This window comes from Belonocnema kinseyi, chromosome 2 (genome assembly GCF_010883055.1).
Source record: "Belonocnema kinseyi isolate 2016_QV_RU_SX_M_011 chromosome 2, B_treatae_v1, whole genome shotgun sequence".
NCBI lineage: Eukaryota > Metazoa > Arthropoda > Insecta > Hymenoptera > Cynipidae > Belonocnema > Belonocnema kinseyi.
In genome coordinates, this window is record NC_046658.1 from 2,762,592 (window position 1) to 2,777,281 (window position 14,690).

Here is a 14,690-nt window from a genome sequence, read left to right on the forward strand (position 1 = left end):
CAATACGCCAATTAGCACAAATGGTAAGTTCCGACAGTGCCTACAAGTGTGCATACTGGCCGCTAGATGGCAATACCGGTTTCATATGTATACACCTGGTATGCGGGAAAACTCTGATGGACAAAGTGAGTAACGAGATAATTCTCAAAGAATGTGGTGCAGAAGAGACGCTAGTAGACACGTGGGAAAGAAATCAGTTAAGATGGTTCGGGAATGTTGAGAGAATGCCAAATGAAGGATTAACGAAACAAATGTATCAAGGTTAAGTAAATGGCAGCGTGCCCAGACCGCGGAAAGAATGGTTAGAATGTGTGAATGAGATCCTAGTTAGAAGAGACATAATAAACCACAGAAACAAAAGAGCCTGCATGAAAAATGCATGGGCATAAAAGAAGCTAGAGAAGTATGCCAGGACAGAAAAGTATGGCGGCAAGTAGTTAATAAAAAGAGTGTAAAGTGAATGACGCCTGAAACAAAATACCTTGGATACTATTGGACCCAAGTGGGGAATCTTACATGACGACTTTGTATCGATCTTTACTTGAGGTGATTGTTAGAGAGATTGATCAGCAACCTAGGTCGGAGCAATGTTGCGGAACTAACGTGTTATTTCAATAAATAACACGAGAATTCTAGATTCATCTAAAAACTGTATATCCCTTCCTCACATTGCTCCCTTCCCCATCGAGTGAGCCACGCCTATCCCGAAAGGGAAATGACTTAATGGTGTAATAATAACATAGTACAAGGTGTTGTATAGGTGATGGGACACTCTGTATAGATTACAATCCTATCTCACAAGGAAGGTACTCCAGGTGTTCCTTGCCGATTTGATTCTCTGATATGTGTTGTAGTACTCGAAAAACTAAGCGACACGTATTATTTTTTTATCTGCGAAAGTAAAATTTAAGGGGGGGAAACAGCTTCTCAAAGATAGGGGTCTCAGGTGTCGATTGTATAGTTTTGTGCATACAAATCAAATTGATTTCGATCAAACCGACTGGAAAAGTTTCCTCGTGATAAAAGATGAAAAACGTAATTTTCTCAACAACAAAAAATAAAGGGGGTAAACCACCCCTAGATGTATTTAAAGTTGTGCTCGAAATGTTTGATTTCACATGACAAAAATTTGAAAAAAATTTATTTTACACTTGAGACACAAATTAAGTTGACGGGTTTCGCCAAAAAATTAAAAAACAAAATTAATAGGGGTGGTCACCCCTAAATCTTTTTATTTTGTGTCTATGATAATATATACTTTCCATGTACACAACAAATTGGGAACTTAGTTTTATTGCGAAAGAAGTAAAATAGAGTTCATCCAACATGAATAAAAAATTTACGCAGGGGTAAACCAACCCTACATATTTTTAAATGTGCTGAAAGTGGCTAAATTCTTAGGAGAAAAATTTTAAAAACATACATTTTGCACTTAAGACCAAAATAAAGTTGTGTTTCGGCAAAAAACTTTTTAATTAATGGGGGTAGCTACCCCTAAACACTTTTTATTTTGTGTCTATGATAATATATACTTTCCATACACAAAGGCAATTGGGAAGATAGTTTTAGAACGAAGGAAGTAAAATAGAGAGTGAAATCGTTTACGCTGGCGTGGGGGAGCGAGGGATCAGCACACTCTGACCCAAGCTTAAGTTTATCGACCGAAAAAAAGGGATCCGAAGTATAATCAATATCAGCTGCGACTTAATTATCACCAATGGTTTTCAATTACTTGAATCCTCATTAATTTGTAATCAAATTAATTGTGCATAGATTTAAATACCTTAATCGAAGTTTCAATCCAAGCTTTAATCGAATCGGGAAAGTCACTTCACAAAATTATTAACTGAACTCAAAGAAAGAACAAAAATTACAGTTATTGAAGCTAACGTGCAGTAGGAAATATCACCCACTTCTGGAAACCAAAATGAACTCGCCAAACTGATGTGATCCTCACAAAGGTCAAGTTCGAACTAACTTCAGAAAAGAGGGAAGGAGCCCCTCACGAGGGCGAGATACGCTCCTACCTGCCTCCCCACTCAAGCGGAAACAGAAAAGTCCAGAGTCAAGACTTGATTAAAATGCACAGGTAGTATAAAGATTAGAGACTAACACTATTAGTCGAATCCAAAAACGTCTTTAATGAGAAAAACAAACATCGAGAAACATTATTATTAACATCGCGCCTGCCTCGTTCGCTGAACGACATAAATTTCATGCTTGGAAAATCAAACGACCAAGAGGCGCCCGCCGTGAGACATACAATTCAATTAGTATGATCAATGCACGACTGGTAGCGAACAATTAACGATGGGGCAATGGTAATCCCCGAAGGAAGTTTTTACGGAAGCAGAGCGCACAAGGTCATCCTGTCCAAAAAAAACCTTAGTTATTCATCCCAAAGGCCATGTCCCACGTCGAAGCAGCGAGGGATCTATAATCAGCACAACGTCTCCAATTTGAGAATTACGCTTCGGGACAGTCCACTTATTTCGCTGTTGAAGCGTTTGCAGGTACTCCTGAGACCAGCGTTTCCAAAACCGATCATGCATTGCTTCATTCTCCACAGTCAAAGTAGAGAACTCTTCATAAGTAAGGTTTTGTTTCCAAATCACATTCTTCATAAGAGGTTTTGCAGATTTAATGTTATTTTCCCATAAGCCGCCAAAGTGAGGAGCAGACGGCGCAATGAACTTCCATTTTATGCCTCGGTTCGTCAAAGAATCCTGCACAGTCCGACAGTCCGCTGTATTACGAAAGGTCCTGCATAATCTACTCCGGTTTTCTCAAAGGGAAAACTGACTGTAACTCTTTCAGCAGGAAGATTCCCCATCAACTGTTCGGATTTTTGAAGTATGATGCGGGTGCACGCCACAGAATCACGAATATGTGCTTTGGCAAGAATAATCCATGCTCGGCGAACAGCATAAGAGTAAGTTAATTGAAATTCGCCATATAGGGCTGTTTGGTGGGCCCAGTCAACAATCAGTTTCGCGAGAGGACTTTCACCGTGCAAGATGACCGGGTGTCGTTGATCATAAGCCAGAGGAGAGTTCGCTGGTCGTCCACCGACTCTCAGAACTCCAGTGGAATCGATGAATGGATGTAAACGAGTAAGTGGATTGTGACGCTTCAGTTATTTTTCCTGACGAAGGTTATCCAATTCGTCCTTAAGAAGGTAGCTTTGTTTCCAGAATATGCAAGCCAGAAACGCCTGATGTATTTCTTCAGGTGAAAGACGTTGATCCATAAGTTGGGAGCGCTCTGCTACTGGCTTGAGAAGGAGTTTAATGCGTCAACTTCGCGCAATCACTCTTGTTAGGCGAGTCAGGGAAGAGAAGGTGCTAACTGTGGCAGAACTACGATGAGCGTGACGAATCGAAATAGATGTTGACTCCGCGTTTTGATCCTTCTCTTGAAAGGCTTCATAAACGTACGGAAGTATTGGTCAGTAAACTTCAATTTGTCGAAGCCATTGTGGGCTATGTCACTACAGCGCAAGATTAGCTAAAGAATGAGGGTTCGTTCCTCGAGCAGCAATATCAGCGGGGTTTTCAGCAGTAGGAACATAACGCCAGGAGGCTTTGGAGAGATTTCGCTGTATTTCTGAGACTCTGTTGGCGACGTAGATTGGCCAGCGAGAAGGATTGTCTGTTTGGATCCAACTCAGAACGTTTTGTGAATCTGACCAAGTGTATGTGACAGCATAAGAGAGATTCAGCCCCTCGCGTACTTAATTGATCCATGCTGTGACTGCACTTGGATGTAAACTATGGCAGCGAAAGCATGCTTGCTGGCATCTCCAAAGCCATGAATTTCCACCGAATTATTAGCAGGTAGCCTATCCATCGTGGAACATGTATTTCAGTTATATCAGACATATTAGGCTGAAATGATCTCCATCGCAGGAATAAAGGATTAGGAAGTGGAGCATCCGAACCAATTTGTGCCCTCCAGAGATCCTGCATTAAAATTTTTGCAACGATGGTTATTGGACTGAGCCAACCGCCTGGATAAAAAATTCGGGATATGGCTGCATGGACCACTCTCTTAGTTATCGAGCCGCCAATATCAATTGCTGAGACTTTGAATCGGAATTCGTCAAATACAGGATCTCAGGCGACTCTCAGTGCATTCACGGGGCTATCGATTTCAAGTTGTAGCCAAATTCGACGTAGTCAATCACACTTAGGAATTCCGGCTAAGAGAAAAGGGTAGTTGGAAGCCCATTTTTTCAGGTACATTCCTCCGGACTTCAAGAGCTGAATCAGTTGATCTGGAAGTTTCACAGCAGAATTTTCACCACTCACGCCTGACAAGATGTCATCAACATAAATATTCTTGCGAATGATCTCTGATGCTTCAGGATATCTCTTAGTTTCATCTGTTTCTAACTTTTGAAATGTCCGAATTGCTAGATAAGGAGAGCATGACATTCCATAGGCCAACGTTCGAAGTTGGTAGTGACTGTCTTCTTTTGCTCCTGGCTGCCGCCAAATAATACGCTGAAGATCGATATCCCTATCGTACACTTAAATCTGACGATACATCATCTCAATGTCAGCGCAAAAGGCAATGCGAGGGAATCTTCAACGCATCAAAACGGAATCGAGTTTATTTTGTAATTTTGGTGCTGTATATAACAGATTATTCAAAGCCAGTCCTGATGTTGTTCTTTATGATGCATTAAAGACAATTCGATGTTTCGGATGACCATCTGTATTTCGCCAAACAGCATGATGAGGAATATAGTATGAGGGTTTGGTACATGATGATGTCTCTGAAGGTTGAATGAGGCGCATAGGCCATGGCTTTTCATAATCAGATATGAGTCGTGTGTATTCCTTATTCAGCAGAGCGTCTTTCTCCAATCGTTGACATACAGAATTGAGTATACGTTTAGCTCCTTGTAAATATTCGCCCAGAGTGCAAATACAAGACGGTCGAATGGGTAGCCGCACAATGTATCGACCGGAACTGTCACGTCGGCATCCGGTCATGAATGCTCGTTCACACTCCTGATTCTCGAGTGAAATCATGGGAGGGAATGTTCAGTTCCTCCTGTTCCCAAAACCGCTTCAGAATTTCAGCAAGGATATCCTTTTGATGACTACTTAAAGCCATTACGTTTATGGAATGATCTCAGCTATCTGATGGCTCAGAAACTCCAATTGGACCGATCACAACCCATCGGAAAACAGTTCGGAGAGCAACGGGATCATCGCGTGATCCGTGACGATGAACGTCGAGAAGAAGTGCCCGTAAATGTCAGCACCCAAGAGCACGTCGATAGGTCTTGACACCGCGATTTTTGGATCCGCTAAAGGGAGCCCTTGGATGTGAGCCCAGTTCCTTTTGACAATCTTCTACGATGGAGTAATCACGCGAAGGTCTCGGAGAACTAGAGCATTCACTTCGACAGGTAGTGCTACTTGCGAAGACTCAAGACGAAGATTGACTCGCCTACGAACAATCTCGATGGGCTTATTTCCAACCGTACTGGTAAGAACATTAACTGCCTGTTGCGGAAAACCAAGTCGGCGAACTAAGAGATGTGGAATGAAGCTGGTTTTAGAACTGGGATCGAGAAGTACTCTTACTTTAATTTGACGTCCGTCCGGGGTTTTTACGAGGACTTATACCGTAGCCAGCAAAACTTGTCAGGAAGAGGTGGATGGATTATCAGTTGCTGACGGGATAGATCCAGAGTTAAACCGGAGTTTTTTCCCGGTTGAATTGGCCAAGTCGCTAGACCTTGCTCGTTTACGGTCTGAGAAACCCTGAAGAGAAGTGTGATGGCGTTCCTGGCATTGCTTGCAATTGAACTTCGAAGCACAATCATTCCTGAGATGTCCTAGGAATAATCAGTCTAAACATAGATAGAGCCGAAAGGCAGTCTCGCGCCGCTGGATCGAGTCCTGTCCATTGAGGATAAGAACGAGTGTAGTGGTCATCTGTGCAGGCTGCACACCTGCGAGTCACTGAGGTAGTCAGTAACTTCGACTGTTTCTGATAACTCGTACGGCTATTCCATTTGGAAGCGGCAGTGCGACTGTCGCGCTCCAGCTTGAATAACATTTCGGTGAATTTGAGTGCTCAAATCCGCTGTTGGAGAAACGTTTTAATATCGGAATAGGCGAAAGTTGTATCTGCTTCCCCCAACTAATTTTCCTAATCTCGGTGAGTAACAGAATCCATTTCCTTTGCAGCTACGAACGCGAATAATGGATCCCAATTATCGATCGGACAACTAATGAGGGGGCTTAATGATTCTCTCCGCCTTTACAAACCAAATATGTACGATAAATTCTCAGTAAAAACTTCAATAGTTGAATTTTCAACAAAAAAAATTGAATGGTAAAATTGTCACTTAAAAACAGTAATGTTTAACCTAAAAAAAGGAGTTTTCAATCAAATAGTTAAACCCCTCAACCAATCAATTGAAATTTTAACCAAGTAGTACAAAATTTTATGAAGTACTTTAATTTTCTTCATAATAATTTAAGAAACTTATTTTTCACCAAATACATGAATTTTTAGACAAAGAGGTAAATTTTGAAATCAAGAAGATAAATTTCCTACCGGAAATGAAACAGTTACATTTTCAATTAAAAAATTAATTTTCTACTTCAAAAAGAATGAACTTAAAAAAAATGTTTTTTAAAGTATTAGTTAAATTTGTAAAAAATAACGTGAACGTACAACAATTCACCTTAACTTTGAAACATGGAGTTGAATTTTCAACTAAGACACTAGGTTTTACACCAAAAAGAAAAATTTTCAGAAAATATCTGAATTTATCAAAAATAAAATAACGAATGTTTATTCGAAAATCAAACAGTTCAATATGTTGTTAAAAACGTACTTATTTAAGCAAAAACACCAATCATGAAGAGAATAGTTTCAATTTTAGTATTATTTATAGGAATTATATTTTATTTATTATTTTTTTTACAAAAAAAAATGAATTTTTATCAACATATGATACTTTAATTCCCATGGAAAAAATTATTTCTTATTGAAACAACAAATTTTCAAATAATGTTCAACTGAAATGATGAATCTTCTACTAAAGTAATGAATATTCAACTGGACTACATGCATTTTTAAGCAAAAATGCATTTTTAACAAGGAAGTTTAACTTTTAATGAAGGAGTTTTATTTCAACCAAAGATTCGTCTTTTTGGTTGAAAATAAAACTACTAAAAGAGAAATTTGTAGGCAAGAAGATCAACTTTCAAAGAGGAATAATTTTGCACCAAAAAATACTATTTTTCAACAAAGTGCATGATTTTAAATTAAAAAAGATCGATTTCAACCAAAAATGGAATGGTTTAATTTTTAGTTTAACTAATAACTTTTCAACTAAACTGACAAATTTCTAATCAAAATAATGAATCATAAACTAAAAAGATTAATTTTCTACCAAAAAAAGAATATTTCTCAACAGATTGCATGGATTATCAACTAAATACATAGTCGGATTTTTAACTTAAATTATCAATTTTCAACAAAATAATTAAATTTCAAACTAAAAACATCACCTATCAACAAAAAAATGGAATAGTTTTATTTTCAACCAAAAAGATGAATTTTTAACAAAAATTATGAATATTTAACTGGAATGCTTAAGCATTTAACCCAAAATACGAATTTAAAATAAAATCATGAATATACTCAACCTGAATATGTACTTAAATTTTGTTTGTATAATTTGTTCGTAAAATTAACCAATTTTAATGCATAACTAAATTTGTGAATATGATTTAAGCGAGATCAGATGAAAAACGATTTATTCTTACATGAAAACGCCGAAAATGTGCATTCGTTTCTATAACTTGTTCGAAAAATTAACAAATGTTAATGAATCACTAAATTTGTGAATATGATTTGAGTAAGTTCAGATAAAAAAACTATTTATTTCTGCTTAAAAACGCCGAAAATGTGCATTTGTTTATATAACTTTTTCGTAAAATTAAAAAATGTTGATGCATCACTAAATTTGTGAATATGATTTGAGCAAGGTCAGATGAAAAAACGATTTATTTTTGCTTGAAAACGCCGAAAATGTGCATTTGTTTCTATAACTTGTTCGTAAAATTAACAAATGTTAATGTATCACTAATTTTGCGAATATGATTTGAACAACTTCAGATAAAAAAACGATTTTTTTCGTTTGAAACCGCCCAAAATGTGCATTTTTTATATAATTTGTTCATAAAATGAACCAATTTTAATGCATGACAAAATTGTAAGAATATATAATTGCAATAAGATTAGAAGAAAAATCGGTTTCATTTTGTTTCAAATTCCTAAAATGTGAATTTGTTCATATATTTGGCTTATCAAATAAACAAATATCAACGGATAGTATAATTTTCATAGAAAATAGAATCGATGATATCATTGCATTAAGTGTAGACGAAAGAAAGATTTTTTTTCTGCCTATTAATTTCTTTGATATACATTTGTTTATAGAATTTGTTTATAGAAGTAATTAATAACATTTAATTCTGAATTTTGATGGTCACGTATCATGCAAAAAATAAAAGCAAGCAATTTTACACCAGGAATATATTTTAACAACAAAGATTCTTAATGTAGATTATTTGTTATTAAAATCTGCTAATAACAATAAACTTTGCAAGCTAACATTTTTTTCTTTTTTCTTATACCTCCTTGCATTGCATTAAAGTGATCTGAAGTATAAAGACAATTTTTTCTACGGCAAAAAAACACGAAAGGAAAAAATTCAATACTTTTCGCTATTTGAATTAGGATAAAAATTAAATAAAAAAAAACAAACAAAAAATCCACTCTCAACTGTTTCTAGAAAATTTAGTCCTGAATTTTCAAAAAAAAAAAAAAAAAGTAATCCAAAATCGGTGCGTTATTGCGTTCTATATACGATTTTGAACCTCGTTTTTCATTTCATCCTACTGTCAACCGCTAATCGATACGTCACAGACACACATCTGGCGAAGGAGTGTCGAAAAGCTGACACGCTCCCTAGCCGATATATCGACTTCCCGAGTCAAAGCCAAGCCGAGAGAAAACACAGCACGAGTATCGGAATGACGATCCCGACCCGAGACAAAACCGACGCGATCCCGATTCGATCACGAGAAAGTATCGTATCGAACGGCACCACTAATGCTACGAAGCATGTCAAACTTATTTTTGTCTTAAGGCCATGTGACGATAGGGTCACGTGACCAAACCTGGTCTTCGATTTTTCTTTCCCAACTTACGTCTAAACGAAATGAGGTATCGCTCTGAAAGTTTGGGAAATGAAAGAGGAGGTAATAAAGTCCATGTTTGCTTTGTTCCGGTGGAAATTTTGAGACAAATTTTTTGTTAAGAAAATACCAGTGGAAGTTTTCTTTCCCAACTTACGTCCACACGAAATGAGATATCGTGTTAAAAATTTTGCAGAAGAAATAGAAGGCATGCAAGAATTCGTCTCTGGTCCTAAATATTTAGAATAGTGAAAAAAAATTTTAATTTCTATTTTGGAGAAATACCGACCATGCTGTCATCAAACGCTGCAAGCAATTTGCAATGTTGCCAATGGGCTAGTTATGAGGTTTATATTTATCAAAGTGGGACAAAAAACAAAAATCGCTCACGAACATTATGCACCAATAATGCAAGAACTAATGTTTGCACTTGAAATGCAAATAAACATATTCGGTCTGACATACGTATCAGTCTGGTATCAGCTGTGTCAAAGCAGCAATAGCGCAGCGAGTAGACAACTTCGAACTTCTAGGGATCTGTGGGTAAGACAGATTGCATGAGTACCGTCAGAGAAAGTTAAAAGTCAAATTTCTGCTGTAAAACCTAAATGTATCCGTCGATAATCATTATTTGCATAAATAAACTTTTTTCTTCCTCCAGCTCTTTGCAAGGCCACAAACGATCCTTTAATATTTATTAACATTTCCCGAAAAAATTTCCGCATTATTTAAACTTTTATTTTTCAATATGGGTGAAAAAATATTGATCTTAGGGCTGACTTGATCAACTTTTACACTCATCACATGGCCTTAAGTGAAAAATATATTTTTTAAGATATTTTTTTCTATTATTAATTTAGCAATTTGCAGCGTATTTGAAAAAATGTATGGGTGGTTTACCCTCGCGTAATTTTTTTTATTCATATCGGATGGACTTTATATTACTTCCTTCGTTATAAAACTAATTCCTCAATTTTTTGTGCATGGAAAGTATATATGATCATAGACACAAAATAAAAAGGAAATTACGTTATTCATCTTTCATCACGGGGAAATGTTTCCATTAGGTTTGATCGAAATCTATTTGGTTTTTTTACACAAAACTATAAAATCGGCACTTGAGACCCCTGTCTTTGAGGGTCTTTTTCACCCCCTTAAATTGTTTTTCCACAAATAAAAAAAATGTATCGCTTAGTTTTCCGAGCACTACAGCATACATCAGGGAGCATCAAATCGGCGAGGGACAGCTGGAGTACCTTTCTTGTCAGATAGTAACTAGATACACAAATTCATATAAGGTCCCATATGAGTTCTTAGATGGGTCACCACATAATTTACTATGCAGGTTTTTTCAGTAGGATATAATTAAACAAGCTCGGTTGATTTCGAATACTACACGTTAAGCTTCTCGCTAAAAGTGTTTTGCTTGTGTTCATCTTTTATTAATTTATTCATTACATAAGTGGTTTCCTTCACTATGCATTTTCACATAATTATAATTGTAGGCGACTTTTCTTGATTATGACTAACAGAATTAATTGACCGTGATGAAAAAAGTATTAGAACCAATACTTGCCTATACTTCTTTTTCATAAAAGGGCTTTCGAATTATTAATAAAAAACTATTATTCTCAGCTGAGCATCGCACGAAAGAAGCCTGTGGGATCAATAGAGACAATGTTTATAGCCAAGTCTCCCTACGAATCGTTCAATCAACAGGACCAAATGTATAAAAACACCAGCGCAACAAATTCAATTTGGAAAAATGCCGGACGTCCTTTCGAGGATAAATATAATATAGATAACAAAGAACCACAAGTTGCTCTAAGTACTTCAAAGAAAAAAGATTCCAATGCTTTTATATCATCTAAAAAACTGCCTTGTACCAAAGATTTCGATTTAGATATAGATATTAATGAACTGCTAGAAATAGAGTTATCACTGTAGCAAAATAAGCATGTATACTTTCGTAATAATGCAGTATTAATTATTGTTATATTTTATTTATAATTAATATTATTTAATTTTGAACAGCATTTTATTATTTATTTGTAGCATTCATTTCCGCTTGCCAAAACTATGTCTTCTTACATTATTTATACTTTTAAGTTGTGGCGTTCATTTCCGCTTGCCAAAACTATGCCTTCTTACATGATTTATACTTTCAAGTTGTCTTTAGTCTTATATGTGTGACGAAGATTCATTAGACATAAACTCAGTATTAATAGTATGTAAAAATACTTACTTTTTTACGTTTTTAAAATATGAAAATGAAAAAAATTATCTTTCTCACACCTCCATCATAACTGCGAATTTAGCACCTGCAAATGATACCTAAAACAGTACCCCAACAGTGCGCAATATTGCAACAATGTGCTCCGACAAATTTGCATGTATACTGCACGGCATTTTTGCTAATGTTGTCATGCAACATTGCAGCAATCATGCATGCTGTTGGGGTACTTAAGGCCTTGGTCCTAGGTTTTTAAACGTTTTACTTAAAGACGTTCAGAAAATATTATGAGCCCCTAAAATAATCAAAAATATTGTGACACACGGCCTTTATGTAGCAATTTTTCCTTGTATGATCGGAATAGGAGCCAGAGCCCGAAGTTTAGCAGAGGCACTGGCATCGTCTCGGCTACACATCAAACTTTGACTCGTATTGCAACTTCACATGTAGAAAAAGTGTTACTCAGGGTCCTTGTACCATACATGACTATTTTATTATTACTAGTCAGTCTATTTTTAATACATATATAATAATATTAACCAGCCAATAAAACACAAAATGGACAAAAAAAAGATTTGAACAAATGTATCTGATGATATTAGATTATTTAAATATATATGCACATTCTGCATCTTATAGATCTGTATTACACTGCGTACACATAGTGACTTCTAGATCTAATTTCATAGGATTCAATATGTGTATGTATATTTACTTGTATATCTTTTTAAAAAAATTTGTAGTTTGGAAATTTTGACTCAAATTGCTGTAGGTTAAAATTGAACCGCCGCACAGTGATAAATATGGAAAAAAAATCGAGCCACGTGACGATTTTAATCAAATGATTAAAAAAATGTCTTCTACTCTAAAAATGTTATATTGAATATTTTCAGTGAGAGAATTGTAATAACTACCCATGTATATTTTTTAATTAACCATAAAACGACTTGCCTCAACATCAGTGAAAATTGTTCGAAAATAACGCAGGAGTACAAAATATTTTCGGGAGTCTACATAGAGTTGATAAGGTGTACTATATGTTTTTTGGGTCGCTGAATACGAATCCATCCTCATAATGACTCCAGCATGTCAGGATTTTGATTAAATTAAACAAAAACTACCAACAATAACCTCTAATAAATCATGCTACAGACCTACAACAACATACTCTACAAACCCACAAATCCCAAACGTAGCCCAAACCCACATACCGAAAATCCACACACCTCAGACTCACAAAACTAACCTTAAATCGATTTAACTCGATCTAAAATGTATAAGGTGGATAGTTTCTTTAACGAGACAAAGATCATTTCTTGAAATATATTATTAAATATATGTTTTTCAACTCTGCTTTATTTAAATTTTAATCCATAGATATCTGACCTCAAACCTTTCAAATTTAATCTTAAAGTCATGAAATATGAGATAAAATTCATATAAATGTACAATTTTATTCGCAGGAGAAGATAATTTCTTGAAACAAATAGTTTCGAGCGTGTGTTTTTTAACTGTGCATTGCTTAAATTCAAAGTTATGAAATAACTAACCTCAAACCTTTCAAATACTGACCTCAAGTATATTAAGGGTGACCTTAAAATGCATATAACGTATATTTTTTTCACAAGAGACGATTAGCCCTCGAAAAGTTCGTTTTTGAGCAGGTAATTTCTAAATCTGCATTGTTCCATTCCAAGTTCACGGAAACACACCCTCAAAATATAACCTCAAATACATAAAACTTCAGCTGAAAATGCATGTTATGAATATTTTATTCACGAGAGGCGTTCATTTCTTGAATAATATATTCCAAAAGGCTTTAAGTGAAATAATAAAAATAAAACTAAAGAACTTACTAATACCTGCAGCTAAAAAATTTATCAAAAAATGAAATAATCATGCTCTTTCTCTTATTAAATAAATTCCACTAAATTTATTATTCTTGATCTGTTATTAACATTTATTACACTTTGTAAATACAATATTATACAAAATTAATATGTTTCAAAGTGAATGTAAAAGTGACCCTGCCGAAGAAAACCCACTGAAAAAGCAAAGAAAACGCACTGGTCAGTGCATACTCAGTTCTGTTTCTTCAGCACTACCTGTACCGCTAATTTTCAATACCTAGGTTCCCCTTTAAGTGTCCATTTAGATTTTTAAAAGGCTATTTTCACCCAATAAATCTAGTCTGTGAGGTCTTTGAAAAGGTTTGTTAGTAGGGTGTACTATAGTGTTAGTGAAAATCAGTGTGCCTATACCAATGCGACTAGGCTATCAAGCAGACCAGCTGAAAGGAATTAAAAATAAAAATTTTAAGTTTGTAAAATTTTGAAATTAACTACGAGAAGGTTAGAAATTCAGAATCTACGGGTTTCAATCAAGTCAGATATCTAACTTTTTCTTTTGGATGCTGAAAATTGGAGTGAATATAACGTATCTCGTAAATGGAATTACATATGCCAAAACAGACAACATTTTTGAATTCAACTTTAAAGCAGTATATTAGTATACAAGGTATAATTATAAATATATATAATGAGAAAATTCATAAATTAAACAAAAGTGCTAATAATTTGAAGAAAATTCAAAGAAGGGAGACGGTTTGGTTGCGGCCAGGTACTGTAAATAACTCTGCCCGAGCGGTACGTGACGAATACAATAGGAACATTATGTGACCGTCCCTTTACTTCTCAGTGCATTTTTGATGCTGAAAATCGGCACAAACAGCCACTGAAAAACGCACTGCCGGCCCAGTGCCGTTTGCCAGTGGGTTTTCAGTGCTTTCTTATCGGCAGGGGATAAAAGAAAAATAAGAAAAAATGACACAAAAAAACAACCACTTTGAAGACTGCTACCTTGACGTGGTGAAGAGGCTTAATTTTGTTAGTCTGAGAAAAGTAAATGCAGTCAGTCGAAAATTAACAACTAGTATAATATATATCAAGTATGGGTTTTGGCTAAGATATGAGGTTAGATTGTTAAGGATTTCACTTAAAGCCTTTTGGAATATCCTATCATAAAAAAGGTTGCGGTACCCTACCGAAAGAAATCTCTGAGTATATTCTAAAGATTCTCTAGGGGCAGAGAATCTCAGAGAAATTCTCCGCAAGCACTTTTTTTTTTTATTATTACACCATTAAGCCATTTCCCTTTCGGGGTAGGCGTGACTCACTCGGCAGGGGAAAGGAGTAGGGTGTGGATGGGATAGAGATTTT

General features: G+C 35.6%; 2 protein-coding genes across 4 annotated transcripts in view; one reads left to right on the plus strand and one right to left on the minus strand.

The window, feature by feature from the left end:
- Positions 1–11,469, plus strand: part of LOC117183153 — a 73,989-nt gene extending 62,520 nt beyond the window's left edge. For both annotated transcript variants that reach the window (XM_033376371.1, XM_033376372.1), the window contains exon 9: positions 10,875–11,469. In XM_033376371.1, coding sequence (XP_033232262.1) covers positions 10,875–11,186 — 312 coding nt within the window. In that variant the 3' untranslated portion in view covers positions 11,187–11,469. The remainder of the gene's footprint in view (positions 1–10,874) is intronic.
- Positions 1–14,690, minus strand: part of LOC117183154 (DNA replication complex GINS protein SLD5) — a 101,232-nt gene that overhangs the window by 26,958 nt on the left and 59,584 nt on the right. The gene's annotated exons all lie outside the window — the stretch shown is intronic.